Here is a 25,088-nt window from a genome sequence, read left to right as displayed (position 1 = left end):
AGAGTGATAAAAAAGTACAAATGAAGATAAAAGAATACCGTTTCTTTTGTTTGAAAGCTAAAACTCTGTTCTTTCATTTGACATGTTGTTCGCCCATATATTCTTTACAGAAAATTTACCGTGAGCCATTAAATTTGGGTGAAAATGTTAAAAAACACTGGCTCGTGAGTGAACAAGTGCATTAAGCGCATCATTCTGCGTCCAGGATGTGCATGAGCAAGTTTGGAGAATTTTATACTGTGATAGTTTTGTTTAATAAACATTTTGTAAGTATTTGTGCTTTATGAGACCACATTTTTGTTTTTTATGTTTTTTTAAGTTTAATACAGCACTTAATTATATTTAAAAATCATACTCTTCTACTTTCAAAAGTAAAAATACTTAATGAAAGGGAAGTGGTAGATTTTAATGTACTCATGGATTTAAAGTAAACAAAAACATTTATTTATGGACTGTAGTGGAGTAAGTATGATGTGTTTCATACTGTAGGGAAGTATTTTTTGTCCAAAGTACTCTGATAAAGTACAGATATTTTAAAATGTACTTGAAAGTAAACATGCTTAAGAACTATCCACCTCTGGCAATAAATATTAAAATATCCAGATCTACTTTGATCAAGAAAAACAGTGCAAGTATCGGATCGGATCAGAATCAGTATCAGCCGATACGCAGAATCCATGTATCGGAATCGGATCATCAAGGAAAAAGTAGTATCGGTGCATCCCTATTTAAAACACAACGAAAACTGTGCTTATATGAACTTTTTATGTTTTTGACATAACAGCGTGTGTATTTGACAGTATAAGAACAAATACAAGACGAGAAAGAGAACTTCATGATGATGAGTAGGCTAACTGAGGTGTCTTGAGCAGAGATAACGTCATATATGCGATGTATGTTGTTGAATAGAGATGTACAGACACATTGCAGCATGAAGAATATACGTTACACTGTAAAACAATCTAAAGATCTCTCCGCAAAAGTAGAAAGAGCCAAATTTGTAATAAACCACTCACAGTGTCTCAGTTAAAATGCAAAAGTGCTTGTAGAGCGATTCATCTTGTTCTTCTATGTTGCCGGTTCTGCGTCCGTTCTGCGGCATTTGCCGCATAGCAGTGAACTTTGGAACAGCAGCGTTTCAGGAACCGAAACAAGCAACATTCTGCTATTGAACCGATTGAATTCTTACATATACCGGTACATTTCCAGAACTGGTTTATCGTGCAACCCTAGTCAGAACTTTATGTTCTTTTGCTTGGTCCTCTGTTTTACCGCAGATGTTGCTTTTTCTGTTAAAAGCCTTCAACAAACTGACAATTACGGAGTGTGGCTCTAAGACGAAGTTAGAGAACAGAACAGCAAAGAAACTGTGTGATAAAAGGAAGAAATTTAATAATGCAACAGTATAGACGCCTCCTCAGTACCTGTGTGTGAAGAACTGCCATTTTCAAAGTACGCCATGGTATATGGACCTGACGCAATTTCTCCTCAAATTCCCCACATTTCTTTTGAAAAGCATCATTATCTATGGATATGACTGGTTAGAAAGTTTTATTTAGTACTCTATAACAGTTTAAAGTCTTTGAGAAAAAAAGAATATGTATTTAAATATGTATGTTAAGAAGTTAAGATCTGATCATGACCTGATTTAACCTTCAAGTAGGTTTTGGTATAATGTGTGATGGTGTGAAACCACCCTTAACGTTAACAGTTGTTGAAGCAGAAGTGCAAAATATGCGAAAAACGTGAATGAAAATCAATCAAATTTGATAACGAAACAAAATAAAAGTTCCTACCTCTGGTCTGACAGGATCTTCAATCCCGACGACACATATTGCGGTCAACTCGGTCAATATGTTCTTTTCATCATCCCAGTCGGGTCGCACTGGGAAATCCCGGTAAGCCACACAGATTGTTCGGAGTCCTTCACGGGCCATGGGTTCGATGACCTTTTTCACCATCTCGTCCCTGTCCCTCGGCCTGAATACGCGTGGTTCGCTTACCTCATTCAGAATGTAAGAGCACCTTAACCGAAGACAGCATGACACGTCATCATTAAACACACATTTTTATGTAATCCCACAAAGAGTATTTACAAACTACTGCGCAGACGCATGAATCTGCACATTATTAAACCCTCCATTTACAGTTTTTCTCGATTGCTGTCACACAACTCCGGAAACAATTCACCATTTTCAACTATAAACACATTCTCAGATCAATACACCAACTTGTTCAAACCCCACACAAAAACAGCCTCATTGTGCAGAGGTTTAACTATGTTCTCATTCAGAAAACACAAAGTAGGCTTTATACTACTGACTGTAAACATACAGTGTAATTACACTACACACTTTATATCAGAGAAATTTCACTAACTCCCGCACATGTACACCCTCAAATTTGTGATTGTCAAGTTTACAAATATGTATTTGTAGCCCTTTAACCGGTTTCATATTTTTGCAGGACTAAAGGATTAATCATTTAAGAAAATCTGCTTTGGTACACTTTTACGAAATTGGGCCAAAGGTGCAAAGGATGCCATCTTTTTACTGTATTGCCTCCTATTGACAAATTACTTTACTGTATTGTTTCCTTTATCTTCTCTGTAAGTCACTTTGGATAAAAGCATCTGCTGAATGCCTGAATGTAAATGTGATTTGTGCTGTTGTAGCCTATACTGTATTGTGTTGCATGACCAGTTCAATATTGTTCTTTGAACTTTTCTTGCCTTGTAAGATCATCTACTTCATCTTAGATTACTTAATAGAAAAAAAAGAATAAAAAACATCACACTTCTGTAAAGCTCATTGTTGTATTTTACTCTTATGTTGTATATTGTAAGTCACTGAGCTGTCCAATTATATTCTTTACTATATTATATTCTCTATTCTTGAATCCCAATAAGAGATTTTAGTAACCATGTTTTGAATTGATCTCACCAGTGTCTAAGGCCCAAACCCAATTCTATTTTATACCCCTTCACTTAGCCCTTGAAACACAGTGGCAAGGGGAAGGGCTAAAAGCACTCCCCTAAGAAATAGGACACCACTACTGCACTTACATAGGCCTACGTCATTATAATACGTCACTGACCGTACAGATAAGCGGTGATGTTTATCACAAACTTCCAAAATGCTGCTGTCAGCTGTGGTCGTCATACCTTCGTACGTTATAGCCTTAAAACTGACCCTGAACTTTTTCGTCAACAGCAGCTCACTATACACCTCACAAGGCGGAGCATGTTTTGATTAACCCAGCGTCTGAGATCGCATTCCGTGGATTTCTCACTCTGTCCGGGCGGGGAATCTGAGAGCGAACACGAATCTGAGCGGGAGCACGTTTTGCTTCCTCCGGTTCGTGATTGTATTCCGGAGACGGCCATGATGACAAATACAGTTTTTGTGGATGTGAATGTTGCGGTTCAATCGTGCGATCAAGAGTTACATTAGTAAAATTTAGCGACTTTTTATAAACGTTTCAAGTACTCAAGACAAAAAACTAAACACAACATTCAATTCAACATAAGCAAGATGATTATTAGCTATTTAAATTCTTATTAAAGTCCAAATAAAGACTTACATTATACTGGCATAAGCAGCCATGTAGGGAAATTTCATAAGCTCTTTGTTTGAAGAGAGGTCCTGAAAAATCTTTGTTTATAAAAAGACGTTTATACTTGACGCGTTCGCCATTGAGATATTCCTTGAAATGACAGGGGGCACACAAACGAAATCGTCCTGTAAATCCGCAGGAAGTAGAAGAAAAGTAGGAATTTTACCGGAATTACGTCAGATCATTCAGAATGGCGTCTTGCGAGCAGCTGTTCGACAAGGAAACGTAGCAGAATGTGAATAGTGATGTAGAATACATCGCTCTTGTGAAGCAGATGCGTGTGATGGACGGGGAAATGCATTTCGCACTATTGCTTGTTGATTTAATACAGTTTTACATCAAACTTTTTGTTCATTCTTTCATTTCTGTGCATAATGCAGAAATTAACTGTTCGCTCAAGTCACAAAAAATTATGTGCACGCCGCCACGCGAAATGAGCTTGCGATCACCCAAAGCGAACTTTGCGAACACCGCGATGACGTCATATTTGGCACGCGCACCCAAGCGAGCTAGCGAATGCGTCGAGTATAACCAGCCCTTTACGTGAACGCGCAAAACAGAGGGGTAGGGGAAAGTGAAGTGGTAAGGGGTAGAAATGGGATTGGGCCAAAGTCTGAGGCGTGAAAATGCTTTAATAAAGATATAAAGCAGAAACATCTTAGACCAGATAAAACCCACTTACTTCCTGAGGATAATCTCAGAGGCTCCTTTACTAAACATTCTGAAACCTCCTTCAGGTTGTTTAATGACGGTACTCATCGACTTTCTGTCCGAGTTGAAGGTGTAGACTTTTTCAAATTTGTCCTCCGAATTGAGGTCCCGGACACGCTGATAGTCTTGTTTCAGCTCGAGGACCAGTCCCAATAGGCTGCATTCAGTCTTGTTGCCCAGTTGTTTGGGAAGAGCCCCTTCCTGATCAGAAGGCTGGAACGGTACGAACACAAGGCTATGATGAGCAATATGCTTCATAGACACAAGCTAAACTAAACATGTTTTGTATGGTGAACAACTGTTCAAGTCAATTCCCATGACCACCTTGACAACAGGTAAAAGTATCATTGCTTGGCAACCAACACAGATGGTGAGCTATGCTGCACTGAACATTGTGCCACTGAGAATGTTAAGGAAAGTGCATGAAGAGTCTTTAAAACAATGATAGCTATAACCCAAAACTTGATCACCTTATAGTAAGAGACCTGGTTGAAACATTTTTCTCACAGAGATCATGCATGGGTTAGAAACACAATACAATCTCAACGTCATGAGGGTTTGATTCCCAGGAAACACACACATCCACCAAATGTCACTTGCATGCACGATATGTCTTTTTGGATCTGCCCAAAGCAAAAATGATTCACTGTGTAAATACATTGATGTCTACTTAGGAAAGACGCTTCAAATTACAAACCCATCAAATCTAGTCTGATGCTTGATTTAACATGCCCGAATGAATTCAATGAAAAATACCTTGTGGGAAATAAATGTTATTGATCTGTTTATTTATTCATGAGGAGAAATTCTAAAGGAGAATAGTATTATGCATTTAAGTTCTCATTATTGCTCAAGTCAGGTCTTGCTGATACATTATAATGTGGCACACAAAAATGTTGAACGTAATTTGCATTCAAGGTCCTGTGATGCTACAATATGGATACTATGATGTCGTGTCTAAAACTGATATTTACTTATTTATGAAACGAATTAAAATCCCCTTGATCTGCTGATATAAAAGTGTTTAACTCTTTCTAACCCTTTCTTTTTAAGTTGCCAGTCAGAGCCAGAACTTTTTTACGTTTTCAAAAAAATGTGATGTGACACATAGCATGTCTGTACTAAATATAAGGATTAATACTATATGAAATAAAAGGACAGTCTTTGCTTTTCAACAAAAGTGCCTTATTTGTTCTTTTATTATATCACCTCTTAAATGTGCGTAGGTTTCTTCAAAATGCATTATTTTGATTAAACATCTGAGGTAATTGAATTTTTTTGTCAGGACTCCGCCCAGATTAGATTAAAAATGATTATTAAAAACTAGGGATGCTCCGATCCATCGGCCACAGATCGGTATCGACCGAAAATCTAATTTTATGACTCGATCGGAACTTGCTAACTTCGCCGATCTCACGAACAGATCGCAATTTGATGACTTCACCAGAACGTCCAGAATGCGTGAAGATGTCTAAATGATTTGGCGCTGCAGTCATGTCATCGCCTGTGTTTACATTTAGTCATTTAGCAGACGCTTTTATCCAAAGCAACTTACAAAGAGTTAGGGAGCAATAAGCGATGTGTCATACAGGAGCCATAATACATTAGGTGCCAATACAAATTTACTGGTTTCAACAAAAGCTAGACCACTACCTGTTGTGAGAAAGGGTTAGTGTTTAGTTTTTTTGTCAAGTTTTCACAGAAGAAATGGGTTTTAAGTAGTTTTTTGAACTTGTGAGAGATGTGGTTGACCGGACCGAGTTAGGAAGAATGCTTTATGTGTTGAACTATTACAACGCTTCAAGAAACAGTGATGGAGGAGCATTGTCAACAGGGGAAAGTGTGCATGTTTCCCATTCATTACTCATAAACGCTTCGCCCGCCACACGGCATCAGTTTAGACTCGCGGTGAGGAGCCAGGCGCGTGTATAAACAAGGCGTTAGACCGGCTCACCACAGTCTAATTTATTTTGCCATAGTTTCAAAATGAACTGAAAAACCTTTTATACTTTATATAATAACACAACGATAAAATTGTTTGAGGTGTTGTTTCTGGATCTTATTCTGCAATGCATCCATCTGTCACTTAATCAGACCCCCGAGTCGCGTGCTCCCACATACAGACCGGCACGCACAGTGGTGCGGTGTTTACATACTTTTTTTTGAGAGCAATAGCGACAAGCAACATCTTGGATAAACCTTATCTTTAATTAAGAGGTAAAAAATATTCTGTTCAGTAAGCGACAAAAGTAGCACATTCATAACCAAACAGCAGCTTAAAGTTCTTTGTGAATAAATGAATGATTACCAAACAGCGTTTACAAGCGCCTGTCATTGTTACTGACTGGGCATATGATTAATAACATTTGTCTGTAATTATTATTTTATGTCGGACAACAGAAACATTGAAAATGTAAACGACTTCAACATTATTGGGTATTTACATTTTTATGCATTTTATCCAAAGCGATTTACATTGCTTTATCCTATACATTTTACATAGGTATTTGCAATCCCCTGGGATAGAACGCAATGCTCTTACCACTGAGCTACAGGGAAAGCTATTCAGTTCAGTAAGTTCAGAGAGTAAACGCATGAACATAGCGATGATGTAACGAACATGCTAATTTACACCTTAAATAACCTTGCTCCGTAGTGACAGGTAAAAAAAGATTATGACGGATTTTTTATAAATAAATGTTGTCCTCCTCAAACTTGTATTGGACAATGTTTAAATTGCATCAGACTTCTCTATTTTAAGAAATTAAATGTTTATTTATCTTTCACAGTTTACTTTAGGACAATGTTTAAATAAACCTTGAAGGTTGCATCAGACTGCTCCATTTTCTTTGTGTTTATTTTTGTCTCTGTTGAGTAACCTGACAGGCATATTGTTTTGCATAAGTCTTTATTTTTAAATTTTAAAAGCATATTAAAATGTTCACTGTATAATGAATATGTTTTGTGATTATTTAGTACTCTGTTAAAACAATAGTTATATATAAGATTAATATATATTACTGTTAAATAAAACAAAACTCCAAAAATCTTATAAAAGCCAACATCTGTAGTATAAATTGAACTAAAAAAAGGTTAACGTGATCAGAGAGCTTACATATCAGTTTTTTAAATATTGGTATCGACCGATCACTATGACAAGAAATCGATATTGAATATCCGCTGCAAAAATCCTTATGGGAGCATCCCTATTAAAAACAGATATATACGTTCCTTCCAAAAATGTGTAACAACGCCACCTGCTGTTCAACAGTACAAACAGTAATAACTCTTGGTTTGCGGGGAACCGTTTGATTTTAAATGACATAACTTGTCAGTGGCGGGGAAAGAGTTAAATGTACCATTTCAAGAAATCTTTTTTTCACCCTCAAATCATTTAAAACCTGAATATTACTCAAAAGAAGATATGAATCAAATATCCTCACCTGGGTCATCAAAGATCATTTAAAGAGAAAGTGCTCATGCATTTAATGTGGATTTCATGGCACCCTTCAGCGTGGTGCTGGCAAACATTACTCTTCTGAACAGCTGTCATCTCCCCGGTCAGCACCCACTCCTATGAACTTCGGCATATGGCAAAACATGCACTGGCAGTTCCACTTCCTCTCTACGGCCCTATCCGGCTCCTTCACTCCACACGGGCCCTCGCTCTATTCTCCTTCCCACTTTCCTCTCTCCAAGTCATTGTCATACCCTCTCTTTGAATTCACACCATTACCTGCATTGACAGTGACGGCCCCCGCTACGGCCACTGAAGCGATCTGGTTTTGCCAAAACAGATTGGCTTGAATGAATGAGTGACAGGCCAAAGCACCGCAGAGAGAATCTGGCACAAAGACTTTGAGCCACATAGAGAGACTGCAGCTTTGCCTTAACAGACTGCGAGATATTTCACCTTGACAAGGAAGCGGTGAAACGTTGTGTCCAAACGATCTTTTAGTATTACTAACAAACATTATAGCAGAATTCATTTTTGTGTGTATGACTTGTACTGACACCCTTACAGACAAACAATGCAGTCAACTACACAAAGGTCAAAACTGATCTGGTTTCAGCAATTGTGTATAAATTAAAAAAGCAAGCATGATGGTCAGCACTTACTCCAAACGTCACTGGGGTAAAAGCTTATCAAACAAAAACATATAGCACCGGTGCTACAGAGGTTTAAAGTTTTGTTGCACAGGCCAGACAGTTGTAGCACAAGTATACTTCTGTTATCATCATTAAAAAAACACAAGTGTATGTCCTCACATCAATATTAAACCTGCATGACTTTCTTTCTTATGCAGAACACAAAAGAAGATATTTTGAAGAATGCTGTTAACATCCCCCCATTCACTTGCATTAGTTACAAAAGAAGTGAATGGGGGGCTGTTGTGTTCTGTTACCAACACTTTTGTGTTCTGCATGAATTTATTAAAAATGTATTATTTTATTATCTGGTTCAAATTAAGCTGACTTTTTTTTTACAGGTTGTCGCGAGGACACTTGAAGCTTCAGTGTGTTTGACGGTAGCTTAAGTCAAACCGTGAAATGCTTTTAAAACTCTGTGGATGAAGTTCATGGTTCATGTCCTTGAATAGTATGATCCAGACAAATCCACGAGTGTCACGCTTGTAACATGTCAAAGTGTGCAGCTCATTCACTCATAGACACGCAGAACAAGCAGAGGACACATTTAAATAGTAGAATTCCTCTTTCGTGATTCCTTCCAAGTTTTCCCACAACGTTCAGATCATAGAGCCCTAGATCAGTGGACTCAATGCAGCCGGAAAACTTTTTAATTGCAAAAACTAAACAAAAATAAAAAGTGGAGCGCCATTAGCACCTCACACACCAACAAGCACAAAGACAAACGCACTTCACACAAACAAGCGGCTCTGTCTGATGCACCTGCCAAACTTTATCGCACGGATGCTACACTATTACATTTATTCTTAGCAAAGACCAATTTTTTTATAGCATGTGCGACATTTGTACACTGTACAGTCCTGCAAATGAGATTGTATGAATTCCACTTAAATAAAAACTGTTACGAATTGCCATAAGATTGTGTTGGTTGTTCCAGGAATAAGATGTTTAATTCCCTAACTAGAATACCAAAGTAATTGTCATTATTAAATACCATGGCATTAATATGGTTCAAAGTGTTTCAAATAAATAACTAATGTATTTAGTTCTGACATTTAAGCTGCAATTTTTCAAGAATACTTAATAACCCCAACATGTGTATTGAGACCCCTGCATTCTCCAGCACTCCATCTAGTCAATTCACGAGTTTGCCGCGCAGACAATAAGTACAGATAACAAGGGACGGAGAGTGTGCATATTTGCCGTGCTGTCCATGGGAGAGGGCTCCGAGCTTGGTAGGTCCTCCGAACTCTGAGAGCCTGCCCCTTGTCCGGGAGATTGGATGATAGTATGATTTGTGGGATTGGTTATAGGAAACCAGCCGGGTTAGTTATCTGATTTGTGAGATTGGTCATGGAAAGCCAGCCGGGTTAATTATCTGATTGGTGAGATTGGTCATATCAAGCCAGCCGGGCTAGTTATCTGCACATGCTCCTCCCAAACTTTGTTAATAAAACATCCTTTCTCAACATACCATTGTACTTCGTGTACTTTACCTACAAACATATGTAGATAAACCCTGAACCAGTCTAATTATTTAGAGGTTCCTTGAGCTGAATAGTTATTCAGGCCACCCACCGTCTAAATGGTTTTCAAAAAATGGATTTATGATATATTCGTTGTTTCAGGGGATAAAAGCAAGCTCTGAGTCTCAGTATTTTAATGTGATGATCTCGGTTCTGTTCATAGAGTGATACAACATCTGACAAAAACCCAGAATGCTTGTGTCACTGAATATAAAACCCAAAGAAATTTTACAACTTTATTAAATGTTTTGGACCTTTTCCCAGATTCCCAGCAGAAGCCATTGAAAAACACATCAAGGATGGATAAATCACATTTATTTAATCTACATTTTGGTGCATTTTAGGAACTAACAATCCGTTCATCATACTGCACACACAACTCACTTGATGACCTAATGGACTGTCATTGACCAGTCCTGCCTGTAACACACACACACACACACACTTAACCACATGCATCTGTGTAATCTCCAATGAAGAATTGATGTGAGCCCGGGAACATGACATCAGTGTTCGACCTGACCTCTCCACTCGGAGGTCTGACAGAACAGGTGGTGAAGTAACCTGAGATTGGTGAGACAGGAAGTCTCTGCGGAGCTCAGACTACCAGCTGAAGTATCCGTCTATATCACCTGTACCTCATGGCCCGCTTAGGTTTCACAACTCCACTAATGGGCTTTATTTCATTTTTTTATGTTATATCGACATGTAAACTTATGAAAGTATCATTTCAGATACAGCACTTCTATATACCACTGATGCGTCTTAAGCGTATGGCGCAAGTGGGCGTTTTTCCGAATCCACTTTTGCTGCGGAAAAAATGTTCGCCGTACACGGTATAAAAGAATTGTACATATTGTCATAAGTCATGGGTGTGTTTTAGGCGTGACGTGAAATAAACCAATGAGGGTCTCATCTCCCATTCCCTTTAAAAGGCAAATGTTCTTGCATCATTGTCCATTTGCTATTTACATAGCGGAGTTTGCAAGAGCTAAGACTGAACGCTTCTCAAGAGAGAAATGGATCTTGCGCATGAGCAGACCATCTACGGGACAAGCCGGATATTTATATTTATGCACACAATAATGATCTTTACATTTGAATCCTGTAATTGTTCATGTTTAGAAAGGTTTGTGTGGTGCTGCACGTCCCTCTGTGTGTAATAATTAGAATGTGTAATATTATGAACGCGCTCTTTAAATACCCAAAATATATTGCGCCATTGACTTTAGAGCAGATTTCAGTAGGTTGATAGTGCTGTCTATTTCAGTTGCCTCAAAATAACAACGCGCCTGAACACCTCGTATTCAGCCCAGAACGGCCATGGACGCACAAATGAGCGCAAGTGCATTTGCTATTTAAATAACTTGGTGCAAGCCGTGAAAATGACACCTGCCTCGGGCTGAAACTACAAACTATATAAATCCAATTTTAACTAAAAACATTTAAGTATGGTACTGCTGTACGATAGGGCCCTGACCGTCGGATAAGGTCATGCATTCATTTCATAATGGAGCAGTGAAACATGGCAGCTAGGGAAATCTCTCTGGGGTTCTGTTGATTTCTGGTAAAAACTAAACGATGTTCTTGTCTGCGTCTTGCTTGTATGATTATTAAAGCTCTCAGTGCTGGTCTCCAGGGATGAATCCTATAAGGCATATTATTCTGAAGGGAGAGGGTGTTCACATGGGTTTACTTTGAACTCCCATACATCTTAAACTAATACACAGAACAGATCACATCTGACTCTGTCTCACAGATGGAAGAGAAACTCTGAAATAAAATTGATAATTATAATCTTCATAACTTTGTCTAAACTATCTTTGCTGTCCCTTTTTTGGAAAAAAGACAGTTTGGCACTCAAACATATTCAGGCACTGTTTAAAGGAATAACTTTTAAAGGACCAATGTGGAGATTTTAGCGGCATCTAGTGGTGATAGGGCTGTGATGATAACCTCATTACCACGGTGTCACCGTCATCATTGCACTTATTTGTATTTTCATTTTTTGCTGGTGAAAGTTGAAGGAGTGCATGTGGTGGGTGATATGAACTTCAAACACAATAATCATTGTTTATCGTAATTAACTATATTACGTCCAATATGGTCAAGGGCTTCTGGAGAGAAGAAACAGTTTCCTGTGTAAGGGAGAGGTACAGTCCATTAAACATATGGATGATTTATATTGTGTGTGTGGCAAGCAACCGCAATGTTCACATGTATTCCTTTTTTCTGAGCTTTTGTCCTTTTTGTTTAAATCTTCATGCCTGTATAATAAGCCTTAAATGCATTCGCTTTGAAAACTAGAGGTAGGAGTAATTTATATTTGTAAAAGTATTATTCGTATTTAGCTAAATCGAGCAGGAATGCAAGTCCCGACTCACTAGCAAATTGAATCTGAGGTGAGAGAATGGCATATTCTGCTTCGAAGTGCCGTTTTAAATGTAGATTTTTTGGGGGGGATTATTTAAATGCAGAAATACCAATACAATGGGCTTTAATAATCTTGATCAGTGTGTCTGTGTGCCTCTGCAGCACCCGCGCGATGAAGCAAGGAAGCAGATGTGCCTTTCACAAACATTTAGATAGGCTTGGTTTTCCTCAAAGACATGCTAAATATAACAATGATCATATACTTAAACGTTTATGTAGCTATTGTTCTTTATATAATTGTGCTCTGAGTGCAGTCTGCTTATTGTACTTCTTACAAACACACATTGAATATTTTCAGCTATTAACACAGGCTATATCTAAAAACAAGCCTACAGTATCCTAATTATAAACTTATATAATAACAGAATAAAATAATATGTGCCCTGCCGTAATATCCAGTTCCTTTTGAATTGCATTCGTTTTGCCATGTGCACACTAGAGGTGACGCGCAATTTAAAAAACATTCTAATATTAATTGTATTTTATCATGTTTCCCCTTTGCAGCTAAATGAAAAAATAAAATGAAGGAGGTAATATCGCATACCGCACTATAGAGCCACACAAAATCACAGCACAGGAAATTCCATCACTGCCACAGCCCTAAGTGGTGAGGTTACGATTGCAACCAACAACTCACTTCACCCCCATCCGTTTAGAGCTACTGTAGGAACAACATGGTGAGTTCCATGTAAGGGGACACGCGGTGTGTGTTGACACTTCATTATGTAAGGTCTTTACACACCTCTGAACACATAGTTATGAATATTACTATGCACTTCCCAATAGACCCTCCAAAAAACTACACACTAGACCTTTAAACCATTATTTCTTGGAATAAGAAAATAATCCATGCATAATGAATGTGAATATGACTGAAAACAAATAAAAGTCAAATTTGATTTCATGTTCACTTAAAAACGCAACTTTTAGAAGAAAACAACTAAGCATTAATTGTGAAATTGCAATGACATGCAACTCTGGATCTGTATATTTCTTTGAGAGTTGAGAAAGGAGTGCTTCAATAAATACACGAAATAAAAAAAATGCACTAAATCGTTCTTTGTTTAAAACATGTCTTCTTACATTCAAAACGGTAAGCTTATAATAGTGATTTATAAATTGCAATGCTGAGTTGAGCTGCTACATGAGTTTAAATTATGGAAAATGTTTGAAATCAGTAGGCTGTGATTTTAGGTTTCAAACAGAGATGGCGACATGGAGGCAAAATGTTAGTAAATATTCAAAAAGATTCACTTACCAGTATTTTCGAGGTATATGCGCTGTTGATGGCAATAGCCTTGACCAGATTATCCAGAGTTTTGGGTGGGATGGAGCTAGGGTCCGGGATCAACTTGTGATGGACATCCGCCACATACAACTGCACTGCTGTCATTCGATTGGTGGTCAGTGTTCCAGTCTTGTCCGAACATATAGCCGTGGCATTTCCCATTGTCTCACAAGCATCCAGATGACGTACCAAGTTGTTGTCTTTCATCATTTTCTATCCAAATCAAACAGTGAATTAGCCGCATTCAAAATTCAAGAAACCCTCATATTTCTTTAGGATGTGTCTTAAATCTTCATTTTCTTATGGATACACATGTACCTACATTCAGGCATTATCATGTGACAAGCGAATGATTTAAAACTCTCTTAGTCTATAAAGGAACTTTAATGTTGGATATTCTGTCTGTGTGCTATTCTGTATGCACATAATAAATGTTCACCTACCTGAAACATATCGAATTGAGCCAGAACTGATTTTCGGTTTTATTTATACCTCTGTGCTCTAAAATTTGCATGATTTCTGTTTATTACTGTAAAGCGACTTAAAACATAAATGACTAAAATGACCTGACACTAATAGTGGCAAATGAGTAGCAAAAATACAAACAAAGGCTCATGCAACTGTAAACCATATCAGTAGTATCATTAAAGCAGAAAGGTGTGAAGGTGCTCACACAACATCACAAAACCTCTTTCACGTTAATTTAAAAGTCGAAGAAGTCACGCTTAAAGTTTACCTTGACCGAGTAAGCGAGAGAAATGGTGACAGCAAGCGGAAGGCCTTCAGGTACCGCCACCACCAACACCGTCACACCGATGATGAAGAATTTGACAAAGTATTGTATATAGATGGGAGTACATTCTGGCAGCCACTGCTTCTTCTGAAGCACAAAGTTTTCAATAGCAAAGTAGAGCACCAGAATGATGACTGTAATAGCAGACATCACCAAACCTGAGGAGCAGAACACATCAAATATCAGTGCTTCATGTATTTCATCACAATATAAACAAAGAATGCTTATTATTATGGTTATATTTCGATAAAATATTTTGGTTTAGCCTAAAATGAGATTGTTATTGTCAGATTAAAACATGTTATTGAAATGTAATATCAATAAACAGTGTGGGATATCTCCAATCAAGTAGACCATAAAAAGCTGTTGGGAAACATAACCAAGATGGCTGCTGTGTAAACCTGCTTGCCTTTAAATGAATGTGATGTTAGCTTCAAAACAACCTATCGAAACTTAGTACCTGCTTTGCCGATCTGAACAGCCAACTTTGTCAGTTTTCCTTGCAAAACAGATTTCTCTTTCTTGGACCCGCTGGATTTTTTCTTCTCTTTCTCCTCGGTTTCCCCACCCTCTGCACTCTTCAAGGGCTGCATCTCCATCGCTGCAGCACCATCCTGCTTCTTCACTGTAAAAATCAAATGAGCCGCATGTCGTTTATGCTGGAGCTTGACTGGCACTTTTTGGTGTGGGGAACTCGTAAAATGAACAACAATCATAGTTTGAACTCTTTATCACGTATGAACAGAAAAGGGTGAATCAAACAATTTAGCCACCCAATTGAATCCATGATCATGGTCGCAGTCACCAGATACAGCACACTTTTAAACTCCAACAGCAGGCAATATTTCAAGAGAACCATTGAAGTTCATTTACTTCAGGCAACAAAATCACCAATCCAGCATATTAAAAAAGTTATTCTGCATATCTGCACAGATGTATGTCAGAGAGCATGAATCGGTAATAATTAAGTTCATAAAACATTCTTAAATGTTAAGCTTGAAACCCAATCCCAAAAACATTACATGGTCAAGAGTCAAGAGGTACTCGATTTAGATGCCCAAAACCATTGTTGTATGACGTCTGTCTGAAACATTTTTCAGATGAAACATTTTGAATCGCATTCATATGAAGAACGACACTGGTATTACACTCTTTGAATCAAGCTTAGTTTAGAAATCTAAAAGCTACGATGCCATGTCTGAAACAAACCCAGTCAGCACAACTACACACACAATAGTCACCAAATAAAACATTCATTTCCATGACAAAGAAATATAAAGATACGGAGCATATACTGGCCAAGGAATTCAATAAATGTAAACCTTATTTGTGTTGCCAGTTTGTTATTGCCGCTCTTGCATCAAACAGATGGAATAATCTAGATCAGTGGTCTGATTCCAGACACTAGACATCAAGAGCCCCTCAAACCATGTGTACAAATACTTATTATCATATGCTAGAAATAATAGTTGAATAAAAATGTTCTAGCGAAATATAACATCTGACAAACACAGGAAGTGTGAGGCAATCAAGACGCACATGTGAAAAGCAGCACAAACAGACTTCTGGCTTTACGGACAAACATTCCAACCGTGTTGAGAAAGGAAAAGAGGAATAAAATAATGGTGAGAGCTCAAACCAGGCGGTAAAGTGAAAGCAGGTTACCTTTGGTCTGGCAGTTCTCCATATTTCCATCCTGCATTTTACCTATGATGAAGGCATCCACAGACACAGGACAAAAATAACAGAAAGCAGACGATAAAACATTCATCACATGGACATTACAGTGAAATCAAATGAAAAGGGAAGACAGAGAATGAGTAATTTATCAACGTCATTGTGACAGTCACATACATAACACTGAGTATTATAATGAGGTACAGCATGGCTTTGTGTTGGGACCTTGCACATTTATCAGAATTTTGGAAAAAAGATACACTACATACACAAAATTAAGTGGACACCATAAGCACTACGCTACACAAGTGCTTTGTTAAACTTATAACCGCAAGTTTTTTTTCCTTGACACTTGCAAAAACAGCATGATTCAAATTTAAATTTGTATTTGAGTAATCAAATTAAACTGAGTTGTGCAGAAATATTGAAACATCCTCCAATTCAGTCGATACATTTATTTGGGAAAAGATGTTGGAATATGGCTGTGGAGGTTTGCTTCAATTCAGACAGTTGAGTCTCAGTGAGGTTAGAAACTGATGTCGGGTGAAGGGAATGGGGACATTTTGGAATGGCTCACAGCCATCATTCATCTGATTTATCAAGACGTGTTCAGTGGGGTTCCGGTCTGGCATTTGTGGGCAGAGCTGAAACAGGCACGCCAATTATTTAGAAAGAGGTGTCCACATACTTCTAGTTATGTAATGTATCTTATGCAGCCAAAGCATGTGTCTCCATACAGTCATGTTCCTTTACTCTGTAATACTGTATGCATAGGAATCAAATACATCTTGAGCTGTACTATTCTAAGTTTTGCAGTTTGTAAATGTGATTCAACAAGAAGTGAAAATACCGTTCTTTTGAATGTATTTATGTAGGCATTTTTGACAGGAATGCCATGGAATATCTCATGTATATATACTGTATACTGCTTGTACTGTATACTTTTTACTGTACTGAATGAATGTAAAAACTCAGCTTGAGTCCTAATCATCCTGTATTCACCCTTTACTATTTGTACTAAAATTTTGGTTTGTCGCTAGTATTGTTCATCAATAGAAAAGCAGTTCTTCAGATATTCCATGGAGGATAAATCACACTCAACGTACACAATGAGGACTCTGGAGGAACAGCACATGACTCTATTGGACATGCAGGGAAACCTAATACACAACAGCCATGCAGAACCACGGGGATACAGAGGAAATTTAGCATACTACTTCAGAGGAGCAAAACATTGCTTTTGAGAGAACCTCAAGTATACACATCCTAATGTTTGTTGTTTGAGGTCTCGATATTAAAACCTATCAAGGATAGGAAAAGGGGTAGAAAGGAGTAGACATGCATTGAGAGGACCGTACAGTTGGCATAGAGGAGGATAAAGACAACTGGAGGAAAAGAGGCGGAGCCAGTGAGGGACGGACAGAGGAGGTCTGCTCAACCTACCATTGACTAGGCTGGTATTACCAGAGGCATTTGCGCTTGCAGCACCGTCAGTAGCTATAGTTGCGATGGGGTGTGAGGAGGGATGGGAGCAGTCTAGCCAGTAATAATGAACAAAAGTAGCATGGTTAAAAGCCTTGTCACCACGATTAGTATTCTTTCAATATACTGCTGTCAAATAAAAGGTGATATTGACACTGATGGGAATAAAATGCAACATAAAACAGGTTACACGTAATATGGAGGAAAAGCCACAAAACGACACAATGATCAATGGCACAAATAGCTGACAAATTTCTGTCATTCGCCCTAAAATGGCCATAGAAAAGGAAATGCTTTGTAAATTTCCAGAGGAAAATGTGTCTTATTTATAACTTCCATGACTCCTATATCACATTTGTTTCCGATTTAATGAATAGTAATGTGACAGTATACTGTTTCTCAGATAAACTGGTTTTATTGGGAATGAGATTAGAAACGGTTAAATGATTTTAAGTAAAAATTATATTAAATATCTTTGCAAATTTGAGAACAGATTGAGATCTCTTTTGAATCTCTAGGGGGCACGAGTGACATTGCTGTCTTAGATGAACAGTTATTAAAGAGATTTGTGATTTTTTTTCCTATGGGATATCAATTAAAAAATAAAAACTAGTGCTGTCAATCGATTAAAAAATATAATCTGATTAATCACACATAACATTCATGTTTTTAAATAAATTTTTACGTACTAATAATTTCACATACAAAGTAATGTGGAAACAACAGATTTCTTTAACAGCATCATTTTACGAATGAAAGCCAACATTCTGATATTTATACTGCAACTGATGTCTCCGTTCAATTGATTATTTTTCTTTATTTTAACATTAAATATTGTTATTAAACATTAAATAATGTTATTTAACATTAAAGTACAGTATAGCGGCGAGCCCTCATGTCTAACAAGTAGGAAATATACAGAAATTGAATGAAGTTCTCAAACACTTTACAGTCGTAAATGCTTAATTGTAAATGAAATAGAGAAGTATTCACCATAAAGCTACAAACCCATTGAATTCCTCTTTTCTTTTGTTCTTTGATTAACATTAGTGACAGGAGTCACAGCAGCAGGTTTAAGAACACCCCCCTTCAAGAGCTGACTCCTTTCCCAAAAATATGAATCCCGTGCGTTAACGTGTTAACGTTGACAGCCCTAATAAAAACACTGACTTAAAAAAAAACATGCTTCGAAATCAAGACGAAGTGCTTCCGTATCAACAACAATGTACAAGCTGATGACTATCAGAGTACACCATAAATCCTCTAAACCACAATGAGATGAAAATAGCCATTATTCAGGGAATGACCTTGAGTGACTTTTTTGATTAAAAAACCTAAAACAACCTCTTGATCATCATATCTATGCGGGAACATGGATGAAATGCGCTTCTCAAAATACTTAAAAAGAGATTCTTTTTAAGTGACGGATCACTAAAGCAGGTTTGGAAGGGAAGAGATTTAGTGGGGGTATAAATGACGATTGCTGTGGATATTCCCTGGGGCAGAGAGATGTATACTCTACCTGCTAGCTGATGGCCATCTTCCAGAGCCTGACCTGTGTGGTAGTTTACAGAATAACAAACATATAAGGCCTTACGCTCACATGGGTTTCGGCAGTTCATAACACCCAACCAGAATAAGCAAATCATTTGAAATTAAGTGAATCAATCTGAGACATAACTGGTGTCAATGAGTCATCTGTGTGCTCCTAAAATCATCAAAACAATGACCCGTGACCCTCAAATCTGTTTTTTTGGGTCCCTTCTTTCAAAGAAGTATATAGGAATTTTTCATATAGTAATATTGCAATGCTTGCAAAAAGCACTAATTCTAACGTAATTTAAATATAAATATTGTGATACTACTTGATTTTTATCATCACTATTAGCACGACACTGCCAGTAATGCTGTTATTTTTAATAATTGTTTTAACAACTGAAGGTCAAGAAATGCACATTTAAGCCAAAAAAAGACAACCGCGACTGTCTTCGCCTGTTGAAGTGACGCCAAGGTGAGCTTTAGTTACGTACCTTTCTTTTCTTTTTTCTCTTCCTCCTCTCCGCCAGTACTGAGCAGGGTGAAAATTATGCCAGTCTGAGAGTTTACCCCGACGGCCGTGACCACCATCCGACCCGAGCCCTCCATCACATGGGTGCCTGGTGATTCAATTAACGCCGTGCAGTAAGTAATAGGGAAACTGTAATTAATAGCATCGATGCCTGCCCTCAGCACCATGTAATACCATGACATGACAACCCCACACAAATTGTTGTCACGTGATTTATTTTAATATCTGAATTTTCTCTTATGATTAAAGAAATATCATGAAATAATGAACAATAAAAACTGAAGTTGCTGAGTTGAAATATAATTCAGAAAAATATAATTTTAAATAACCCCCTAAATATCAGTGTAGTAGAGTAGGCGGGGCGAGACCGTGGTTCGAGTCCGGTGAGTAATTGTGAATTAGCGCCAGCTGTGCCCACACCGGCCTCGAATCATGTAGGAGATGGGAGCATATAAAAGGAACGAGCGACCGGACTGTCGAAGAGAGAGGACCGGGCCCGAACTTATGTTATGTTTGTATTTATATTTATGTTCATGTTTTGTTCGCCGGCGGTCGTCCGTGAGGGGCCACCGGCTGTTATATTACTTTATTAAATGTTTTGAATGTTTGCCGGTTCCGGCCTGCTTCCTTCCTTTTATGCTCCCATCTCCTACGTGATTCGAGGCCGATGTGCGCACAGCTGGCGCTAATTCACAATTACTCACCGGACTCGAACCACGGTCTCGCCCCGCCTACTCTACTACAATCAGTTATTAAAAAAATCCCAATCATTCAAATATATATTTTTTCTGTTCAAATAATTTTGTGCTTTTACCACACAATTTGACTAAGGTAACCAGAAGTTATTTATCAAACAATGACCAAACAATAGAAATCAGCAAGTTTTTTATTTGTTTGTCAAAAATATCTGGATATTAAATCCATAAAAATCTAAAAACCAGCAGTAAAGTGATAACTAGGTCATTTTTATAAAGAATGCAGAGATATACTTCAGCATTTAGCCTTATACACAAGGTGAAGGTTGTGTTCTCACGTTGCAGTTATTAAAGCCAGTTGCCTATGTAGGCAGCAGGACAGCTCACATGGTTTTGGAAAAGACCATTGTGTTTAATGTATACATCAGTAACATTTAGATTCATGCAAGTTTTTACCAGAGAGAAGCATTGGGTCCTTCTCTATAGATTTTTGCACATGATCTGATTCCCCAGTTAGAGAGCTCTCGTCAATCTTCATTTCACTGGAGTATATTAAGATTCCATCGGCTGGTAGCAGGTCACCTGAAAAATACAGAATTAGATGATGAAAACGTAGGACTATAGATTATAATTCTGATGTATATTGGCACATTGATCCAGATGTGGTGCTTCTAAGCAGCTGATAATAGGTAAGAGAGTCAAAACTGCCAGGTGCAAAATCTAGAGCAATCTGAATTTATCTGTTTACAAAAACAATTAATAGTGTTAAATGGTACAGTCTTGTTTTAAATCATAACTATTACAAGGTGAAATATTATCATGTAGACCATATTCAAGTAAGTTATCCTATTCAACTTCCTAGTGTTAAAGGACACAAGGAGATGAATTGGTTTCTGATCACAGCCACATGAATGAGAATGAAGCATATTGCATAATCTAATCTCCAAAGCATTTCATAGGGCCTTTGTGTTCCTTCAAATAATCCCTTCAATTTTTACAAACACTGTGTGGATCAATATTTCTGTCTCCAGTGAATTCCAAAGTTGATTCTCTAAGATGGGACTTGTCATGCATTTTACAACAGAATCTCTCGCTAATATTTCTGAATTTACAGGCCTGATTGAGTCAATATCTGCACTGTGTTGTGCAACACAAGGCTATATATTGAAGGTATTCCCCAGGGTTCAGTGTTTGGCCCTTCTGTTGTTTTGTATAGCAGAAAACTGTAATTTTATTTAGTGTTCACTTTGCTTTTGTTTCCTTTTTTTCAATGCATCAAGCCTTTTCTTTGGACTCCCACACAAATTCAAAAATAACGGTAAGCCTGGGACTGCAATCCATCACTGTATCTCCAACTAGTCAACAAGATGGGACCCTCTTCCTGCCTGCCAAATGCTCTCACCCACAGGATCTCTCCGTCAATGTCAACAACTAAATTTTCTGCCTCCCACTTGTTCAAGAGATCCGAAATAAAAAACAGAATTTATCCATGAACGCTGCAAAACCAGGCCAATCCTAATTTTAGGAAATCACCAGACAGAAATGTGTTATCTAAAACCTTGAACTACTAAACTAAGTCTCAAATCAAACTAAAATGAATGATGAAGACGTTTGATTGCTTCACAGTAATTATCATAATTTTTCAAATGTATGCAGTACATGGCCAATACAGCCATTGGTGGAACTCGTCTCAACCGGTATAGCATGACAGAATTTAGAAGGGTTTGAAAAGAAATGCAAACACATGAAGTCTTTCAATATAAAATAATCTACATACCATACTTGACTAGTGCAATGTCGCCAACTACAATATCAGCCACCGGGAGTTGGATGGTCTGGCCTCCACGCACCACCTGGAATTTTTGCTCCTGCTCGATGCGACTCTGTAAACCTCTGAACTGCTTCTCCTTACTCCAGTCATTGAAAGCCGTAACCAGGACGACACACACCACAGAAAGTAAGATCGCAGCCCCCTCGATCCAGCCGGCTTCCGATTCCCCCTCATCCTCGGCACCCGCATTCACTGTTCCACAGGCTGATGAGAGAGGGGACACAACATTAACACCTTTCTTTGTGAGGTGAGATTTCTTATGCCATAATAAGAATCAAAGGCAGAGAAAATACACCCAATCTCTTCATGAGGTACAGAAATAAAAGGCTGTGTGAAAACAGACTCCATTTGCGACATATTATAAAATTCCATTTAATGTCGTGCGAAATAAAGAGGTTGAGATTATAATAGGACGAGCTCTTTTGACTTTTTGTCAGTACTCAGGACAGACTAGAATTAACTGAGGAAACACTTATTGCAGTAAATGAAAAAGTCAAGTCAAGTTTTTAGAACTTTAGTAATAATATTCTAAATAAACGTTGAGTATATGAACCTATATGTGACGCGATCTGGGTGAACCCAACACATGGTGAAAATGTACATATTACAGGTTTTGATACCAAATGAAAGCTGGGTTCAAGCCCTTTCCATAGCTGTTTTTATTTCGCTTCATACCTTGTGTGTAGCCTTAAGTTATGGCTATCTGAAGTCAGCTGAGCGCTATGATTTTCAGAAATGGAATTTGGAGAAAAATGTGTTTAAAGTAAAGTAAAAGTCACGAGTAAAAGTCACTTAACAGTGGTAAAAGACTTACTCTAATAAAAATATTTGATAAAAAAACATTTCCTATAGGTACAGTTTAAGAACTGTATAAAACCGTTTGAATAAAACGAAAGTAATGGTGCTGGGTACACATAAAGAACAAGAGCTCGGTCAGGAGTGCTAAGAGCACTGCATTTACACAAGGACACTAGCAAACATTACGGACATACACTAGTACGTAGTAAAGCAAGTTTTACATTATTTATCATGGGAATAGTGTCTGAACTTCTTTGATCAACCCTTGTATGGTTTGCGATCGAGTACCGGAGGTGGATCGCATGAGCAGCAGAGCTCCATAGTCAGATGGTGAGCTCCGCCTTCCCACGATAACGTTGCATGAAAAACCTTGCATGCCGTAGTTTACACAAGACTGATTTAAAAATGTATAAATGTAAATGTGACACTTTATACGGAATATTTCACAAACAGAGTAATTTGCAATAACTTCAGCTACTGAATATGCATAGTCATACAACTTTGGAAATAGCTAAAGAATGAAAAAGATGACATATAACAGAAAACTGTCAAATATATAAAAAAAGAACAGTGGGAAACATATTTATCCAGAGTTAAAACCCCTCTAAAATTGCAGTCACGTTGATTATTTTGACATTGGGGTTTCTCCAGGGGTAATTGCTGTAGTCTGTGATGCACAAACTCCACTGGGGGCCGTCTACTGTAGAGGGCCAATTCATTTCCAGCTGTGCATGATAAACTAACAGACACATTCAAAGCAGCTGGCAGCCTCTGTAAGCACAAGAACCATCACGATCGCTTGAAAGTCTGAGCTGTTTATCTGCCGTATTAGTTCAAACGACCACATGTTCAACATTGACGCAGTTACTTCTAAATAAGGGCATACAGAATATTCTGACCATCATGTGGTTTTATTTTGCAGATGTAACCAAACCACCCAGTCATCACTCTGGGCACCTAAAGCCACACAAGTTTGAAATCTACACTAGCGCTCATGCAGTGTCTGGTTTTCAGAGGGTCTTTTTAAAAACAATTGTTTGTATTACCAGATGTTATTTTCTGTGCATTTGTATTATTTTTTGGTTCTTCATTTTCTAAGTCAGCTTTATGGGGTAAAACATTTTGAATACACTACACTTCTCAAAAATATTTTTCAAGTTAACAATCTCCTATTTTAATTTTATATCGTATACCTCATTTTTCTTAGAATGATTTTTTTTTATTTATTTATTACAGTTTATTTAAATGCTCACAATAGTTAAAATGTAGGTAAAGTATGAAAATGTACAAAGATATCAAATTAAGTTCTGATAATCAGATTTATTATTTATTTATATTTATCTTCTGGCTATATCCTATGCATACAGTAGGAACATAGACAACAAATTTAACAATGAAGCATGAATTGTTATGACTGGTGTTATAAACTGGTGTTCAGGGGTCTGTACTGTGGGTCTTCATCGCTCTTCACTCTCTATTAGATGCGCACTTGTTGTGTGTTGCGTCTCTCTGTCTTTAGGTTTGTTTATTAGGGCGCTTGTCTTTGCACTGCGAGTCCCTGGTGACTCCACAAGCGTCTCCTAGTAACAGCGTCACGTTAAAAGTGCTCACGTGGCGAGTATCATCGCGTGTTAAAACGCAAGTCTCGCCTTGGCTCGCCTAAAGTTAAACTTTATTAAAACTATTAACAGCTTTACAAAGCGAACAGACTTCTGAAATACTTGAGAATAAGCTTTTAATATGCACATGCAGATCACTGCAACCATGCACCAGCACTGCGATTGAGAGAAAAATTGCCGTACTGTAGCGGAACAGGAAACTACAGACTGAAAGAAGGTCAAAATAATGTTTGATTTGTTAATTTGTTATGGCTGAATTAATTCAGATGTTTTATTCATAATAAAGCCACGTGAACCACACCTACTTATTTACATTCCGTGGAATACACGGAATAGAAAAATCTCTTATGGGTTGTCCTTTAATTCCCAGGTAACAGAATATTTTGTCATTCCGCCCAGCCCT

At 37.8% G+C, this 25,088-nt stretch overlaps 1 protein-coding gene across 9 annotated transcripts in view; it reads right to left on the bottom strand.

Annotated features, from left to right (window-relative positions):
- atp2b2 (ATPase plasma membrane Ca2+ transporting 2) overlaps positions 1-25,088 on the bottom strand; it is a 144,758-nt gene that overhangs the window by 19,624 nt on the left and 100,046 nt on the right. For 7 of the 9 annotated variants that reach the window (XM_056734556.1, XM_056734555.1, XM_056734557.1 and 4 more), the window contains 11 exons: positions 22,215-22,472; positions 20,894-21,019; positions 19,705-19,830; positions 19,197-19,229; positions 17,636-17,728; positions 16,181-16,222; positions 14,976-15,140; positions 14,459-14,673; positions 13,693-13,935; positions 4,298-4,539; positions 1,797-2,025 (listed from right to left, as the gene is read on the bottom strand). In XM_056734556.1, coding sequence (XP_056590534.1) covers positions 1,797-2,025; positions 4,298-4,539; positions 13,693-13,935; positions 14,459-14,673; positions 14,976-15,140; positions 16,181-16,222; positions 17,636-17,728; positions 19,197-19,229; positions 19,705-19,830; positions 20,894-21,019; positions 22,215-22,472 — 1,772 coding nt within the window. The remainder of the gene's footprint in view (positions 1-1,796; positions 2,026-4,297; positions 4,540-13,692; positions 13,936-14,458; positions 14,674-14,975; positions 15,141-16,180; positions 16,223-17,635; positions 17,729-19,196; positions 19,230-19,704; positions 19,831-20,893; positions 21,020-22,214; positions 22,473-25,088) is intronic. The other 2 variants (XM_056734558.1, XM_056734560.1) reach the window with 1 other exon arrangement.

This window comes from Triplophysa dalaica, chromosome 21 (genome assembly GCF_015846415.1).
Source record: "Triplophysa dalaica isolate WHDGS20190420 chromosome 21, ASM1584641v1, whole genome shotgun sequence".
In the NCBI taxonomy this organism is placed as follows: domain Eukaryota; kingdom Metazoa; phylum Chordata; class Actinopteri; order Cypriniformes; family Nemacheilidae; genus Triplophysa; species Triplophysa dalaica.
This window is presented reverse-complemented; position numbering and strand designations above follow the sequence as displayed.